Source organism: Crotalus tigris, unplaced genomic scaffold, assembly GCF_016545835.1.
Source record: "Crotalus tigris isolate CLP2741 ecotype Arizona unplaced genomic scaffold, ASM1654583v1 scf7180000017946.1269602, whole genome shotgun sequence".
Classification (NCBI taxonomy): domain Eukaryota; kingdom Metazoa; phylum Chordata; class Lepidosauria; order Squamata; family Viperidae; genus Crotalus; species Crotalus tigris.
In genome coordinates, this window is record NW_024096738.1 from 72,470 (window position 1) to 90,596 (window position 18,127).

Genomic DNA, 18,127 nt, shown 5'->3' on the forward strand with positions numbered 1-18,127 from the left:
TTCCTGACCCAGGCATATATGAAGTGGGACTGCAAATACATGGCAGACATGTTTCCTAGTTTTTGTTCCCATTTCTAAGGAACTCTTTGATATATTTAAGTTTTAGGTGTATATCTAAAAATTGAGTGTGGTTATAACAAATTATTCATTGCAAACATACATGAAGCATGACAAAGGGGTGGAGCTGAAGTAGGTGACCAATCTGAATTTGTAACTGTTCAAAGAGCGTAACGGTTATGAATTACCTTTCTTAAAGTATAATGGCTAAGGAAATTGAAGATGTGATTTTGCCAGTGGGACTGGGGAACCCAGGTTGAGCTGTTGTGATTGTGTGATCACTGCTCTTGGGGGTGGTGGCTTCTTACATTGTGATATTTTAATGCTGCAGTTACCTGTGTGAGTTAGGCAACCATATATATTAGATCAGTGGTTCTCAACCTGTGGGTCGGGACCCCATTTGGGATCGAATGACCATTTCATGGGGGTCGCCAAACCATGCTGTCCACCATTTTGTTCCCTTTTCCCTAGCTGTCCTACTCCCTCTTATTGGTGGCCACACCCACTTGGGGGCCACCACAACATGGGGAACTGTATTATGGGGTCACGGCATTAGAAAGGTTGAGAACCACTGTATTAGATAGATAGATAGATAGATAGATAGATAGATAGATAGATAGATAGATAGATAGATAGATAGATTAAATGGACTCCACAAAGTATTGAAGAATTACCAAGAAGAGGCCATTTCTCCATCCTATATCCCCATATGTAACAAGAAGCAAGCAGCTCAGATTGGTGCAAATAACAACATACAACTACCTGACATGATTTGGATCAAACAAGCACCAGTATTAAGGAAGGCTACGGTATTTTTGTATTCCAGTTCCATCTGTCTCTGTTCTCTTTTGCCTTCAGAAGGCCATGGGTCATCTTGCTATGCAAGTGTTTGATCTTTGCCCGAGTATCTAAGCAAACACAATACTTGCTTGTTGGATGTCATTCAAATATTTTCTTCAGGAACAATATCCTCTTCTCATTATAAGTCCTACACTGCCGAGAGCCCAAGGTCCCAGCTCTAACTGGGGTTAGCTGCTAATATGCATATTTCCTAAGAAAATATTTTTGTACGTCAATTTCACCATCTATGGCTGAAGCACAACACCGAACTCTCTCCGTGAGATATTTTTATTGTGGTTTCTGGCACAATAATCCTGCAGATCTTGATCTTGGAGTATAGAACAAATGTTAGAAGTTTAAAGATTAAAATTCATAGGACAAGAATGTAAAGAAGGAACATTCAAGGAAAGAGAAGTTGCAGTTCCAAAGTACTCTTGCTCTAAATGCCTTGGTTATTTTAAGTAAATTAAATATTTCAAATACATTCATTAATTTAATATTAACAATAATTTTAACTGCAAGCCACCCAGAGTTTTGGGAGCTGACTTCCCCTCCTTGTTGTAGATATGCATAGGATGCTTAATTTTTTTTGTGGTTGGCTGGGCTTATAATTTTGTGAAGTTGAATTTTACTCCTGTTAAAAGTATGAAAGCCATCTAGAGTCATTGGGGTTGAGTGGAATATGAATATATTAAAATAAACAAGAGAGGAGACTTCCAGTCCTGTGCGGTAGCGACTGATTGCGGGCTTGCAGACTGCCGCACCCCCGTGGCTAACTTTCATTCTGCCTGGAGACCCTAATGGGTCCAAGCTGCCCCGGAGAGGTGGCGAAGAAAGAAGGGTGCCCCGGCGACTTTGGAATGATGGCAGTCGCTCCATTCATTTTGGGGAAAGCCTTCTAACCCGACAGGAGACAAGCTGTATTTCATCGATCAGCCTAAGCTACTTGCAACCAAAGTCCAAAAGAACTAACCAGCACAACAGTAAACAGTGTGCTTGAAATTGGGTGAGGAATCTCACCCTTTTTTATTCTACACTTAATTTCCTGGAAAAGATCTCCAAGAAGCAAAATATCTCCGATAGTGAAGGAGGGGGGCGTCCACCCCACCCTTATACTATTGGAAGCGGCGAATTAAAATTTCTATGGAGGATCAAAATATATGGTAGTGAAATAATTTATAAACTTGAAAGCTAAAATTTAACTTTGGACAAGTTTAAAATTGTTGAATAGTTAAGACTCTCATTTTCATACTGAAAACTAAATAGATGCTGACACCTAGTGGTGGATGAAGATTATGACAGTTATGATTTCCATAGAGAACTTGCCAAAACCTGGGAAAAGCTAATCTGTGTTTGTGACCTTCAAAGCTTTAATAATAAAGAGCAGCTGTGACAAAAAAAAGACAACAATCTGGGCTGCAGACAAAGAGAGAATTATAAACTTTAGAAAAAAAATAAGAAATTTTGGGAATGAATATATATTAGCTTAGGAGGAATATATATTTTAAGTAGTATTTTACTTTTTATGTTTCTTTACTCTTGCTCTCTTTTCCTTTTGTTTACTGTTTTCACCTATTCTTTAAGAAATGTAAAAGTGTTGAAATGGTTTATATGGGAAAAATGGATTTAAATCTTTAAATGTAATTAACTGTTGAGAAAATCTTAACCAGCAAGAATACTTTGAACTTTATGGGAGAAACAAATCTAAATAAGGACTATAACAGGATATAAGATGAGGCAACCAGAATGATTAGATAGAAAAGAAATATTATATTGATGTGATCATTATTTCTAGAAATATTGGGAAAAAATTATATATGTAACTGTTATTTATCAAAATAATAAGAACTGTATTATTTCAAGGTTTGCAAAGAAGACATTTTGGGGAAAGGGGGAAATGATTTTTCTTTACAAATGTAAACCCAGAAAATACACTGTTTACCAATTATTAAGTTATTTATGTTTAAAAATATCAATAAAATATATGGAAAAAAAATAAAATAAATAAGAGAGATGTAGCCAGGAGATTTAAACACATGTGTGTTCCTTATTCTAAGATCTGATGGTGTGTATTATAGACAGTTTAAGAGGAATTGTGGCATCTTGGTGGATATCAGTTTCAGAGTACTGGCAGCAGTAACTAGTGGGAGAAAAAGAGGTTATATAGATTCTGTTCAAAAATAAAAACCAAACAACTGGTTCTGCAAAAGTTAGGGGAAACACCTCCATAACTCTTTGGTCAATGGTGACAACCACTGACCAGGATCTGTGGCAAGTCAGGACTGAAACAGCCTTTCCTTTATTGACTTTTCATATCCACTCAGACTTCCTTAAAAATAAATGCATCACTATCTTGGTGCTTCTCCTGTGTTTTTAATAGCATCTGGGCGTGAAGATCCCCCCCCCGTCTCCTTGTTTCCCAATATCAGGGGATAAAAAAATGGATAAAAAATGAAGACAATACAGTTAGTTCTCGACTTACAGCCATCTGTTTAGCAACTGTTCGAAGTTACAAGAGCACTGAAAAAAGCCACTTACAACTGTTCCTCACACTTAATACAACTGTTGCAGCAACTGTGGTCACGTGATCTAAATTCAGGTACTTGGCAACAGGCATGCATTTACAATGGTTGCAGCATCCAGCGGGTCATGTGATTGCCATGCGTGACCCCCCCCCAGGCTAGCTTCTGACCAGAAAAGTCAGTGGGGAAAGTCAGATTGGTTTAACTGCTCGATTCACTTAAAACAGTTGCAGTGATTCATTAACAATTGTCGCAAAAAAAAGGTTGTAAATTCAGATGCAACTCACTTAACAACAGAAAAGGCAGGAAAAAATTGAGTAACAGACTTTAGCAACAGAAAAACAGAGGACCAGTTTGGTCTAGGCGAACCCTTTAGAGGTGATGGCGAACCCTTTAGAGACCGAGTGCCCAAACTGCAACCCAAAACCCACTTATGTATCATTGGGTGCCGGGTGGGCGTGGCCCACTGGGTGGGTGTGGCTGCGATGTTAACAGCAGACTGCGTGGGACTAAAAAGTTCAATCAATTCCAACTTTGCGAGATCTATTTTTTTCCCACGAGAAGTTGAAATTGATTGATTGAACCTTTTTTTTTTTTTTGCACACGGTGGCGGAGGCCTAAAACGAAAAGGTTTTATAAAACCCAGCTGAAGGCCTAGGACTGGGGCAACAGCGCGTGTGCCCACAGAGAGGGCTCTGAGTGCCGCCTCTGGCACCCGTGCCATAGGTTCGCCACCATGGGTCTAGGCAAAAGGCAACAGGCTAGAAAGTGGGAAATTGTGCATTCTTGTCCCTCCTTAGCTATGAAAGCCACTTGGGTGATCTTCTCAGCCCAACTCCTCTCACTGGGTTGTGGTTGTGGGGAAGGTGGGTCGGGTATGTTTGCTGCCTTGACTTATTTGTAAAAATAATAAAAGTGGGATAGAGGTTAATATGTAAGATTAAAATAAATAAAAATTATTGCCCATTTGTGTCATTAGTTGAAGACTGCCTGTGAATACTTGGCAGATGTTCAAATATCCATTGACTTGAAAACAAAGTCAGATGAAAAAGCTCATTGGTTTTAAGGTTTGGATTTCACCCTGTATCACCACCACCAATATGTTGTTTCTGTCCCTTCTAATATCACTTCTGCACCATTTAAGGCTGATGAACAGGACAAGAAAGAAAATAATTATAATTTTGGGTTTTGTCATTGACAGAATAACTTATTTTGGTTCTCAATGTTATCCTTATTACACCTTTTTATTCATTAAAATAAATATAGAAAAGAGGTAATGTGTTATAATGACTGCATTCATTTTAATCGTGCACGGGGTCAACAAGAAGTACCCCCAAGGCCCTGTTTGGTGCCACTTGGTCTCTCTAATTTTGGCCCCAGAGAGAAAACGTATGGAATAAGAGTTGCAATACTCTCTTTTATAACCTTTACAGCATGCCTTTTCTTTTCAATCCCTTCCAGTGTTGAGTTATATGAGATTAGTAAAGGAAAATGGGAAGATATCCAAACCAATCATAGTATGACTAAGAAACTAGATGCTGCTGTTCTTTACATTACAAAGCTGGTGATATAAATCTTACATTGTTCCTCACTGCCCTCTGTAAACAATATGGCTGCCGGGGCTTCAGTGCTTCCTCAAATGTCTCAGTGCGGATATTGTAGAGATGTTATGTATCAGATCATAGGCATTCGTTCCAGTAACTCAGCAAGATTGTACTATTCACATAGCTCAGAGTGCATAACAAATATTTGCATTTTCTATTATTTAGAATAGTCTCAATAGCTGCAAAATCTCTCCTATGAATTCCCTTTTCTGTGCATAATGCACATGAAAAGCCTGACAGAACTGTTAAAACTTTTCAGAGGGTGTTTCAATTGTCCTATATACCAGGGGAGACCAAAATTTGGTATCTAGAGACTGTATGTATCATTGGCTGATGATACAGTGAGGACCACAATTTATTGAGAGACCATTTATTATCCTTTGGATTCTGGAGAATACATCACAGTTTTCTTATACGGGAAACTGTGCCATGCAACATAAGCATTTGTTGCTAGAAGTGGATGAGAAGGCCCTAGGGCCTTTGAAATGTGGGTTTGAGCAGCTACATGCAGCCCTAGGCTTTGGATTGTCCATCTCTATGTTATACTTTGAAACTTATACGATCCCAATTCAAAAAATTTAGAAATAGATACTCTATATATAAACCCAAAATTGCTAAGCAAGCCCAACATAATTGCATGTGGTTTCAAACGAGGCATAAAGGAAGGAGTTGGTTCAAAGGAGGTTGGGGAATCAGGCAGATTAGGTTTCTTCTGTCCTTGCAAATGATTACTGTGTTCAGAATCACAGTGAAAGAAACTCGGTCAGAAGAGGAAATATTGCCATGCCAAGAGATTATTTGCATGTTCAAGAGAAAGACAGGAAGAGAATCTTGTTTAACAAGAAGAGAACAATCCCAAAAAAATACACACGGAGTAATTAAGGATATAAAATCAGACCTGTGGGGAAGGCCCTGTGTTGCTAGAATATTCTTCTGCTTGCAGATACTGGGATCAGAGGCACCATTTTACAACAGTTCCACTCCCCCCGCCATTGTCCTCCCGCTAGGAATTCATCATGCATTGGGATTATTGTAATTCAGTGTACATAGGCTGCCTTTGAACAAGAGCCTGAAATATTGCTGAATATGGTTCTGAAGCTAACCCCAAAGAGATTTTCCTATTGTTCAACTTTCTACTTCTCTTTCCTCTGAAAGATCCCATCATTCCCCTGCCCTGTATTCTCTAAGCCAGTTTGTCTCAATCCTTAGCTTTAAAACGTATAGACTTCAACTCCCAGAATTCCCCAACCAGCATAAGCTTCAGAAATAGTGCACTAAGCCCATTTGAACCCAAATAGGCAAGATGGAATTGGAACAAAACTGAAAGGAGCAGTTTCAGTGGTTCGGTAAGATGCAATTTCAAGGCAACATTGCTGGGGCCTGGCTGCACACTTCTCCCTGAACGGTTTTCTTTAACCCGCAAAAATAAAACAAAATGCCGATATTGTTTTAACTTAAATCTATTTCATATGAAAATAACAACAAACCATTTTACAAGAACAAATTCCTTCAAATTGGGAAAAAAACAAACCCCAAAGCTTTCAAGAGTTACTTAGAGGTGGAATCTAGATAACACTGTTTACATTTTTATAACATTCACAATGACAGCATAAAATGCATTATCTTTTTTTTAAAAAAAAAAATTGGTCAGTTAATGTTACACAAAGGAAAAATGTGGTGTGCGCCCACTTTCAACAGAGCCAAGTGCACTCTTATGCAGATTCTGCCAGAACCAATGCCACGTTTGAAAACACTACAGAGATCAAAGGAGCTGAAGAAGTTTCAGAGACTTGAAAAGAGAGGAGGGATCTGCAGAGGCTAGATACTGGCAGCAAAGCCAGTCCTCTAGCTGAACGCTGTGCTCTGCATCCACTGCCCTCTCAGCAAACTTCATCATTAACAAGGCCCGTTTCATGTCAATCCAGTTCTGAAGAGCTCCGTGAAGGGCGTCCTTGTGCTTTAGTGGCTGATCTGCTATGTCTTTCCTAGGGCCCCAAAGCAGACATTGCAGGATCCGCTTGGCTTCGGTGATGGGGATACGTCTGATGGGGTCTGCTTCCAAGAGCAAGTGTGCAAGCTTCTGGAGCCCGCTGGAATAAATGGAAAGGTTGGGAAGGGCAGGGAGGTCATCCTGGTTGTATCCTTGTTCTCTGAGACGGGTCTGAATTTCAAATGGGTTAGGCTGGTGCAGAAGCTCATAGATGAGAATGCCGGTTTGGAATTCGTCAAACTTTTTGAACTGGGAGGCAGATACTATCTCTGGAGCTAACCGGGCCTGGTTCTTCTTTGATTTGGACTCACTGGTGCCTGGCTTTTGCATGGCTTTTAAAAAATTGGTGATGAGGAGCCTTGGCAGATGCTTGTCATTTTTGGTCCTGCTACAGCCTATGAAAGGTTTGCAGCGCACCAGCAGCAAGTTTTCTAGGCAAAGATCTCTGTGAATGACATTGTGCTCCTTAAGATGCTCCAATCCATTGCAAAGCTGTAGCAGCAGGAAACACACTCTCCTCTCATACTGGTCCGGCTCATCTTTATGGAAAGTTTCAGCAACTCCCACAAAGTCGGCAGCAGTCTGGTGTGGCACTTCGCGGGTAATGACAACCACACACTCTTGCTCAGTGGCAGAGTGGGAAGGACACTGGCTGTCCACGGAAGCATTTTTCACCATGCTGGAGGGCACAGTGGCTACAAAATGCCCACAGTCCTGTTGGATATTGAAGTGAACGGGAATGGAAGGGCTAATACAGGATGCTGCAGCTTTAACGTCTTGGTAGGTACATATCTGTGAGGAAAAAGCACAAGCAAAGATTGATTGAAAATGTCACTAACATCTGGAAACTGATTAGGAGACAAAGAAATGGATACAGAGACAAAGATATTCCCTAAAGCAATTAGCAAGCAAAGAGATATCCAAGCAGCTGAGTGGTAAAGCAGCTGAGTCACGAAGAAAGGCATCTAGAGATGTTTTGAACTAAAGAGCAATTTCAGATATTTTAGACTACAAAATATTCAGATATTTTAGAGTACAAAAGCTTTTAGCTTCTGTGACTGACATAAATTGAATTCCAAATACCTTTAGAGTGTGAGCTGCCAATCACTGCTAAATATCAATGATAGGTAGCTAAGATTGAGCAGAAGGTGAGGAAGGATCAGAAATGGAGGAAGTCTCCTAGTTTTCATATTGACTTCTGCTGAGTAATTTAGATGTCAGCCCACTGGTACTGGCTTACTCTCTTAGGTTTTTCTCACCCCCCACCCTTCCCTTTCTGTAAATCTAATCTAAATGGAGACAACCTGTCTCCAAAACTATTTTTTTCCCTTATGATACTCTATAAAGTGTAAAGAACAGTTTTCTGTAATGGTGATGGCATCCGGTTAAAAACTGGAAGACCGTGAGTTCTAGTCCTGCCTTGGACCCAAAGCCAACTTGTGACCTTGGGCCAATCACGCTCTCTCGTCCCTAGGAAGCAGCCAATGGCAGACCACTTCTGAAAAGCCTTGCCAAGAAAACTGCAGGAACTTGTTCAGTCAGTCTCCAAGAATTGGACACAACTCAACAGGGAAAAACGTGTATACACATTGATATTCTTATATTGTTGTTATTGCTACTACAATTAATATTACTGAAAATTATTATTAATTACTCCATTTTTATTGGACTCCCATAAGTAAAAAAATGATTTTCACTGCTGTTTTTAATCTTTCTTCAAATATAAATTAATTTATTGTTTTATTTCAAGCACACACACACACACACACACACACACACACACACCAGGATCTAAAACTTTAGGAATATAATCTAATAAATCTATTACACTACAACATCTCTTTTAAAAGGAGGGTTACTTTATATCTCTTCCTGGATTACAATTTATCCAAAGAACCTGTCTCATTATTAACTTGGATTAAAAAAATACAGATGAAGATTGTGGTTCTTCTTGCACTGTATGCTAAAAACCCCAAATTATGCAAGGCTATCCTATCCACCTCTTGCAAATAGCAGAAGAAAAAAAAAGGAGTTCGGATATTATGTGAAATGCTCCAGATTTTTGCAACATAAGAGATGCATATGTGAAAATTATTTCGCTCAGTGACTATGTCTTGAAATATATCCATCAATCAAATATTTCAGCAGTGAAAACTGAAAGAATTATCCCAAACCGTTTAACTAAATTTTCCCACAACGAGGTAGTGCACAGCAGCCTAACTTAGATCTTAGTTTTCTGGGCTTGGCCTTATAATGCTACAATGCTGGCCTGAGACAATAAAGGCACATTTTGTAACATAGGCACAAACACGTGTGGTTTGCAATGAACACAAAAAAAGGCTTATTTCCTTTCCTGGCAATAGCGTACTCTGTTTTTAAACTTTCATTGTGAATACACGCCGTGTGATTGCTTGACTGACAGGAGAGCAAGCCCTTTCCTTTTGTGAAACTGGCATCCATGCAGACAACACTTCGTGCACAGCATTGAAAATTAAGGCCACAATCCAAAAAAGGCAAAGGAATCAACGGAACTAAAGTAATACAGCTTCTGGACTTTTAAAGCAACTAAGACCATCTCCAGCCTCCTTGGATTAAAAAGATGTAACTGTATCTTGAACCAAGAGCAGGAAGCAACAATCAAAATTATGTGACTGAAATAATTTGAAAATATCTTTTTTTTTTCTTTTGGAAGTGCAAGGATGGTGGCATTTTTTCCTTAAGGGTGTGCAGTTATGCCAGGGCATCCTTTAAAAACTTCTTCTTTTTGTGCCATATCCGTTATCGGACGTTGGCAATCATGTTGGCGATCCTGTTTTTATGAGCAGCTGCACGAAAAAGTGCTGCTGAGTTTTGTCCAAACCAGTCCCTTAGATTTTGAAGCCACGATGTTCTTCTTCTGCCTGGACCTCATTTGCCTTCAATCTTTCTCTGGAGGATTAAATGGAGTATGCCGTATTTTTCTGGGTGTCGCATCACATGTCCAAAATATTCTAATTTTCATTTTTTAATTGTTTTGATGATTTTCCTTGGCTTTCCCAGACAGCTTATCACCTCCTCATTTCTGATCTTGTCAACCCAGCTTATACGTAACAGCTGCCTGTAAATCCACATTTCAAATGCTTCTAGTCAATTCAGGTAGCCTTCTGTCAGAGACCAACTCTCTACTCCACAGAGCAGGATAGAAAAAACATAGCATCTGACAAGCCTGATTTTCAGTCTTAGGCTTATGTCATGACTGCAGAAGACCTTTTTCATTTTGAAGAATTTAAAAACTTACAGAACCAAAAGCCAGAACGAAGGTGGCAACTGCCAAGAAAGCTTTGGTGGGTTTGAACACAGGAAGACTCTGGAAGTCTGCCCTACATGGCCAAATGTCTTGGAAAGGATGAATCATTTGCACCCATGAAGGATTCTCATGAATCACAGGAATTCAGGGCCTCGTGAAGTTCTTGGCACAAGTTTGTGCTCAAATGATGTTGGAAGGGTCAAGACTCACCTCCTAATTGTTCTGCTCTCCTGGCACTAAAAGGGATGCCAGGACAACAATCCCAGCAACACACCCTCTTGGCCTAACTCCAGACACTTAACTTTCCTGTTAAAAGAAGGAGAACTATTGGTGCCAAGCACACTGGCAGAAGCCCAAAAATTCTCCTTTTTTGATGACAGTGTTAGAGAGAGATTTTTTTTCCAAATTTCTATTTGTTCTGACTTGGCATTTTGTACTTGTTCCCTAGCTGTTTTTCTTGATGCTCACCTTTTTAATCCACATTGGTTTCTCAATGGGCTTAAATCCTGCTAGCTGCTATTCGCCCCTGAATTTTGTCGTTTGAAGAGAATTGTCTCATCCAGGTAAAATCTCCCAAAAGACCTCAAACTGAAGCCCAAAAACATTTTGATCAGAATAATAAAAGCAAAAAAAAGTTTATAGTATATTTGTTTGACCCTATGTTCCAGCAAACCTGGAGTTTTCTTTCAGGCCATATATCTGAGGAATTTTGAAAGAGACTAACTGATTTGAGCATTTAAATCAGACTAGTGAAAATTCCTTGAGCAATTACACAGGCAAAGCAAGACAAAGCAAAAGAAATGGGTGCTTTTCTCAAGTTCTCATGATCAGCCAATATTTCACCTCAAGCAAAGCCACTCAACAATGACTTTAGGACAGTGATGGTGAACCTTTTAGAGACCGAGTGCCCAAACTGCAACCCAAAACCACTTATGCATCGTCGGGTGCCGGTTGGGCATGGCCAATTGGGTGGGCCTGACCCACTGGGCGGGCGTGGCTGCGGTAATAACAGCAGACTGGGTGGGACTAAAAAGTTCAACCAATCAATTCCAACTTTGCAAGATCTTTTTTTTTCCGCGAGAAGTTGAAATTGACTGATTGATTGAACCTTTTTTTTTTTTGGCACACGGCGGCGGAGGCCTAAAGTGAAAAGGTTTTATAAAACCCAGCTGAATGCCTAGGACTGGGGCAACAGTGCGCGTGCCCACAGAGAGGGCTCTGAGTGCAGCCTCTGGCACCCGTGCCATAGGTTCGTCAACACTGCTTTAGGAGATACATTTAAGAGCTAGTAAAGTGTCCAGACTAATGATAGACGTCTTTTCCTAGCAGCAAGAGACCAGATAAAAGCCCCTGCAACGGAGAAGAATTTCCACCTAGGTGGAACTTTTTTTTATCATTATGCAGATCTCAAGATAACAGAATAACAGAGTTGGAAGAGACCTTGGAGGTGTTCTAGTCCACTGATGGCGAACCTTTTAGAGACTGAATGCCCAAACTGCAACCCAAAACCCACTTATGTATCATTGGGTGCCGGGTGGGTGTGGCCCATTGGGTGGGCATGGCCAGTGGGGTGGGCATGGCTGCGGTGGTAACGGCAGACTGGGTGGGATTAAAAAGTTTGATCAATCAATTCCAACTTTGTGGGATCTTTTTTTTTCCCCAGGAGAAGTTGAAATTGATTGATTGAACCTTTTTTTTTTTTGCACATGGCGGCGGAGACCTAAAGCTGAAGGCCTAGGACTGGGGCGATGGCACATGTGCCCACAGAGAGGGCTCTGAATGCCACAGGTTCTCTACCACAGTTCTAGTGCAACTTCCTGCTCAAGCAGGAGACCCTATGCTATTTCAGACAAGTGGCTTTCAATCTCTTCTTAAAAGCCTCCAGTGATGGAGCACCCACAACCTGAAGAAGCTCTTTCACTGGTTAATTGTTCTCACTGTTAGGAAATTTCTCCTTAGTTCTAAGTTTACCTGCTCTCTGGACTTTTGCATTGCTTCTGGAGAGTGGTTTCCTCGTCTAGTTATTTGAAATGTTGCAAAGACAAAAAGGACTTTGCAGGATGGGAGCACCTGCTCCTTCTTTGCTCTGGCTTTAGCTGAACTCTTGGCTGGATACATTTCCTGGATGGGGCATTGGGCATAAGAAATGTTTCCCACTCCTACATTACAAAATGATATTCTTCAACTACTTACTTTCACTGCATAAGTGCTGGAAGGATCCTTGGCACACGTTGCACAGAAATATACCGCATCTCCCGCATTACAGCACGGCTTGTTGCACGTAAGTTTGAAGAAAGGCCAGTAGTTCTCACTAAAACGCAGCTCAGTTCTTTGATCATGCATAAAATAATCTTCACATTTTGAGACCAGGCGGCGCAAGGATTCTGCATAGAGTCCTCCCAACTTGGTATAGATGCCTTCTTTGCTGTTGATGTTGCTGAAGAGGTTGTGGAGATGAAGGCTAGAACTTGAGGAGACCTGGATGGATATGCTGTGCTGTGAGGAAGAACGAGACGGAAAGTTTCTATCCTGAAAGCCACAAAGGCTGCTGTTCTTAGTAGAACTTGGGAACGGAGTAGCGGTGGACCCTATGAAGTTTTTTCCCAGAGACTCAGAAGACGAAATTGTATGATGGTTAATTCCCAAGTTAGAGCAAAAGAGAGATTTTTCTTGGATATAGACGTTACTTTCTGATTGACTGGAGTTCAGCTTGAAGCTCGGGAAGACCGCTGCTTTGGACGGAGAGGATGAGCCCCAGTAAAATCCATCGGGTGATGAAAGAGCTCTGCTGACAGTTTTCTTCTGGGGCAGAGGCGGTGGCTCCCCAGTTTTGCACGGTGCCGTGTTTTCAGTCAAACACGCAGAAAAATGAACGGAAGGCAAGGTAGGTTTTTCAGGATGGGTGGAGGAATGAAGACTCATTTTGCACAATTCTCCTAAAACACACAGACACAAGTACACTGACTTTAAGACAGAAAATCATGGCAGCGTGGATAAAGACATTTTACATCATGAGTCTAGTATCAAGTTCTATCTAAAAAGGAAACGTAGAAGCAAAGAACAGAATTATTTACCGAGAACATCTTTATTACCAAATAAAGATGGTATGGGAACAAATGACTTCCCTTGTATCAATATCACTGACAATGGTTGTTCAGCAATCACTACCGTTGATCCCTGCTGCAGCAAAGCTTTTCTAGGCACCCGGCTGGATTATCAGATGACAACAACAGTAATGGACCCAGGGCTCAATTCACTTTATATATGACAAAATTAGTCACAGACTGGACTATGTGTTTCTGTCACATCTTATAGATGTAGCACGTGATCTGGACAGGACAGGTCTGTGCTATATTCCATTTCCCCCCAAAGTTGGGTCACTTGATTTTTGAAATCATAATACTGTCAGCAGTTTCTTTATAATTCAGCAAAATAGATAAAAATGATCTTATAATTTTTACTCTTGCTGCTGATCCTCATGTCAGCTTGTAACTATATCCCATACCCTTTGACTCTATCCTCTGACTTTGGGGGAAATAGGTAGATAATATTGCATTTTGTGACAGAACTATTAACTATTAGCTATTAACCAACCAACTAAGGAGAAATTTCCTGACAGTTAGAACAATTAACCGGTGGAACAACCTGCCTCCAGAAGCTGTGAATGCTCCAACACTGGACAGCCATTTTTCTGAACTGGTATAGGGTTTCCTGCCTGAGCAGGGGGTTGGACTAGATGACCTCCAACCTTCCAACTTTATTATCATCATCATTATTATTATTAATCATTGCACAGTCAGCCAGATGTTCAGACTGAATTTGGCATTTTTGTCTACCTATCGAGTCCTTACCAAGGACCTGGGATATGCAGATGTGGATGTTTGATGATATTACAGATATCGTCGCAGGATGGAAGCAGTTCCTAGTAAGGCTGCCTTTTGCAATTGACTAATGGCAAATTTGTCAATGCCAATGGTGTTCAAATGGTGCTCCAGTTGTTTTGGGATTGCACCCAAGGTGCCTATTACTATTGGTACTACATCATCATCATCATCATCATCATCATCCCAGTGCTCCATAAAGCCTATTTCTCCATCTATGGTGAACATATCATGGGCATACAATGCTTCTAGCAAGATTATTTTTTGTGGAAGAAGAAATGGGATTAATAGAGCAAGATCACTTAGATTGACAGGCTGTTCAAGTATTTATGTGTGGGGCCTGTGGAGGCCAAGGATTTAGATACAGCTCTCTGTAATATAAGTTCTGCCACTCATAGACTAGATCTAGACCTATCTGGTTAGTAAAGGTGGTTAAACTCACTCTCTATGACTAGATTTGGGAAATGGTTAACATTTCTTTGAGGAAGGGGGCTGTGCCATCTGCTTTGAAGAAGGCAGTGGTGCAACCCTTCTTGATGGGATTTTTTCTTGATTCAGTCATTTTGGACAACTGTTGCTTTATCTCTCACATTCCATTTTTGGGGAGAAAATTTTGGAGAAGGTGGGGAAATATATTTTCAAACCAAACTAGTAGCAACAACCACCTTAAAATTTGAGTTTTTGTGTGGAGTTCAAAGTACATTTCCAACAAATTCTATACTGGAAACTAAGTATAACTCATGTTTATATTCATATGGGTGTACTGGTCTAGGACTGTAATAAACTGACTAATATGGGAAATGAATCACTAAGTATAATAAAGAAACACTATTGAAAGGTAGAAGTCAATGCCATGTAGTGTTTTGAAGATCATTGACATTTTGTCATATAGGCAAGCACGGCTGACTGCCCTACAGAAATGAAGCTGGAACACGGTAAACATTTAAGCAGAAAGTCAGCCATATGAGAGCCTAGTAAAAAGCATGTCTGCTCAGTATTACATACTGAAAAACCAATGTTGGCTGAAACATGCCTTTTTTAAACGAAATTTATCTTAAATTTCTGGAATTAAGTTGCATTCCCCTTCAAAAATTAAATTCACAAGTAAGGAATATGCTTGCTTTTTCTAGTTTTGCATTATGTATTGATTTGCAAGTACAACGCAGAAAATCATGTAGTGACATAGCAAGCTGTCTCATTTGTTTGGGAAAGACTAATTACAGTTATATCAAGAGTCACTTGATTGTGAGATGGACAGCTGTATAAATATGACAAATAAATGAATGAATAAATATTTTATTTCTAATGGCGACAGAGAGTTCTGTAGTTTGCTCTAGTTTGGGTAATTAGGCAATTTCTTAAGTTGGGAAAATGTATTTTCCTATTCTGACTTTCATGCTATGTTACAGTGTATGCTAGCAGGTCTTCAGAAGCTTTTTATAAATTTCTCAATGAAAAAATAAGGCTGGATAATTTTTTTCCTAAAGGGCACCTTGCTTGTTTATCGATACTCTTCTTCCCTGCAGCATCTCTACTTGGTGCATTCTCAATTTGCAGAGGGCAACAAAGAAATTGAATAACTCCATTACTGGCACTCTGCACAAGCACTCCAGAAAACATTTTTGCACCTCATAGCAATATATACCAAGAAGTATAGAAAACAGAATTTATGTTTAGCTGTGGGAGAAAAAAGCACTGCATTGCTTTTGCCAGTGGTGTCTTTTGAATAGTGTCCCTCTTGGTTCCTAATTCTGCAGTTCTTTAGAAAGGTAGCTAAGATCTGGATGTTTTCCTAGATTCTTAGATCAGGATGAGCAGAATTCCTAACTGGTGAGCTATAATATATTTTAGTCCCAATTGCATTTAATTGTTCTAGCCTGCTGTAGTGGTAGGCATTCGTTTCCTTTTGTATTTTTGCTAAATGATTTTGTGAGCTAGAATTTTGTTGTTTGACTTGGGCGATTATGTAAATCAGTGGCCCCCAACCCTGGGCTCTGGACCGCTACTGGTCCACGGTCCATTGGAAATTGGATCGTGCAAGCAACAGGCGACCATGCAAAGCTCCATTTGCGCACGCTTGGGATCAGGTTGCATGCATGCAACCATCCCCTCCGCCCTGCTGCCACCGGTGCCAGTCTACAAAGCTAGAAAGGTTGGGGACTGCTGATGTAAATATTCCAGATGAATGAATGAATGAATAAGCTGTATTATTCCTTCACTACTTACTGGTGTTCTTGCATCCCTGTAATAAAGGGGTCTTCAAACTTGGCAACTTTAAGACTTCTGGACTTCAGCTCCCAGAATTAGTCAGTCAGCCAGTTGAAGTCCACAAGTCTTAAAGTTGCCAAGTTTGAAGACCCCTGCTGTAATACCTCCCTGACTTGTGAAGGAACAAGCTTTATAAATCACCATAAGCATATGGTTTTCTCTTCTTGTCCTCCCAAGAAGATTGCTCTAGAGATTCCTTGGAGAAGTGACAAGCTGAATGTATAGGACAAGTTTGCTTTTGGATCAACTGAAGAAGTGCAAAGTATAAGTCATTCCATTGTAGAATATGTTTCTTACATCATCACCACAATTCCACACTGGTACATAAAATTTAGCTACCTCCACTGCTGAGTGCATTTGTATCCAAATTCAAGCTGGCTGTTGATCCCTTGAGGCTCTCGGTAGAATCACTAATCAACTGCTCCAGTTCACCATTTTTTGTTGTTTGTAGATGACGCCTAGAATTTGGGGGGGAAACATGTCACAAAAATATGGTAAATGCATGCAATAGATATGTTACTTTTGAAGAATTATACTATGTCTGTTTGAGAGCCCCTTGATTTTGCTAGATTTGCTTCAATTTGTGTCTGTTTATTTCTCTTGACCCTATTTTGTTCAAGATGTAGCACATACAAACAAAATGGCCTCTCACTACAACACAACATAAAAAGAAATAGACAGATGAAGGTGTAGTGGTATATTTATAAACATGAACAAGTACTAAATTTGTCAATCTCTGGATAGATGATAGTTTAGGGATTATTGTATAACTCTGAGCTAGGGTTTTTTTTTCTGTTCAATTTTGTCTGATTTTTGGAGATGGCCTGGACAAATAAATCCCTGCAGTTTTCTTTTTCCTCCCAGAAGTGGTTTGCCATTGCCTTCTTTTTAGGACTGAAAGAAAGTAACTGGCCTAAGTTCACTACTCACTTTATTCTTTGACAGGCTGGAGTGGAGCTGGGATGGCACAATTAGTGGTGAAATATATCCTTCCTTCCTTTCTTCCTTTCTTCCTTCCTTCCTTCCTCCCTCCCTCCCTCCCTCCCTCCCTCCCTCCCTCCATCCCTTCATTCCACCCTTCCTTAATGAAAAAATATAACACCTTTCCCTCTCCCCCCCCCAAACAACAATCCTGTGGGGCAGGTGGACCAAGAGAGGGATGATGGCTCAAAGTCACCCAATGAGCTTCTGTGGCTGAGGATGGAGTAGAATCTGTGTTTTCTCAGCCCAAACTTCCTGACCATGTACAGAGACCTTCATCCTCAGCTATTCCTACAGTCTCATTCAACAAGCAAAGATGGATCTCAAGTCACCTTTTAAAACACTTGCCGTTTTAATTCTCACTTGTAAACCCTTGGGAATGTATTCAATCCCAGAAAGGTTCCTGTCCACTAAGAATGCAACACTTTAGTGTAAAAAAGAATCCTTTGTTCCTTCTTAGAAGTAGTTGACCAGCCTTCCCTAGAGGTGTTATGAACAGGGTAGCACACTAAAGGTTTGGTTGGGCTTTCCAGTTGCTATAAAACCCACTTTTTATAGAAATGTTTTTAAAATTCTCCTTCTTTTAAAGAGCAATAAAGCTCAACAGGTAAGCTTGGGGGCAAAGACTGGTCAGGGATATGTTGGATGGGAGCAGATTTTGTTGCCAGGCAAAAGAAGAAGATTGAGACTCTCTTAGT

The 18,127-nt window shown here is 40.3% G+C and overlaps 1 protein-coding gene across 2 annotated transcripts in view; it reads right to left on the bottom strand.

The window, feature by feature from the left end:
• Nucleotides 1-6,467: 6,467 nt before the first annotated feature.
• PRAG1 (PEAK1 related, kinase-activating pseudokinase 1) overlaps nucleotides 6,468-18,127 on the bottom strand; it is a 42,260-nt gene continuing 30,600 nt past the window's right edge. For both annotated transcript variants that reach the window (XM_039345200.1, XM_039345201.1), the window contains exons 5-7: nucleotides 16,788-16,906; nucleotides 12,493-13,235; nucleotides 6,468-7,805 (exon numbers count right to left, since the gene is read on the bottom strand). In XM_039345200.1, coding sequence (XP_039201134.1) covers nucleotides 6,786-7,805; nucleotides 12,493-13,235; nucleotides 16,788-16,906 — 1,882 coding nt within the window. In that variant the 3' untranslated portion in view covers nucleotides 6,468-6,785. The remainder of the gene's footprint in view (nucleotides 7,806-12,492; nucleotides 13,236-16,787; nucleotides 16,907-18,127) is intronic.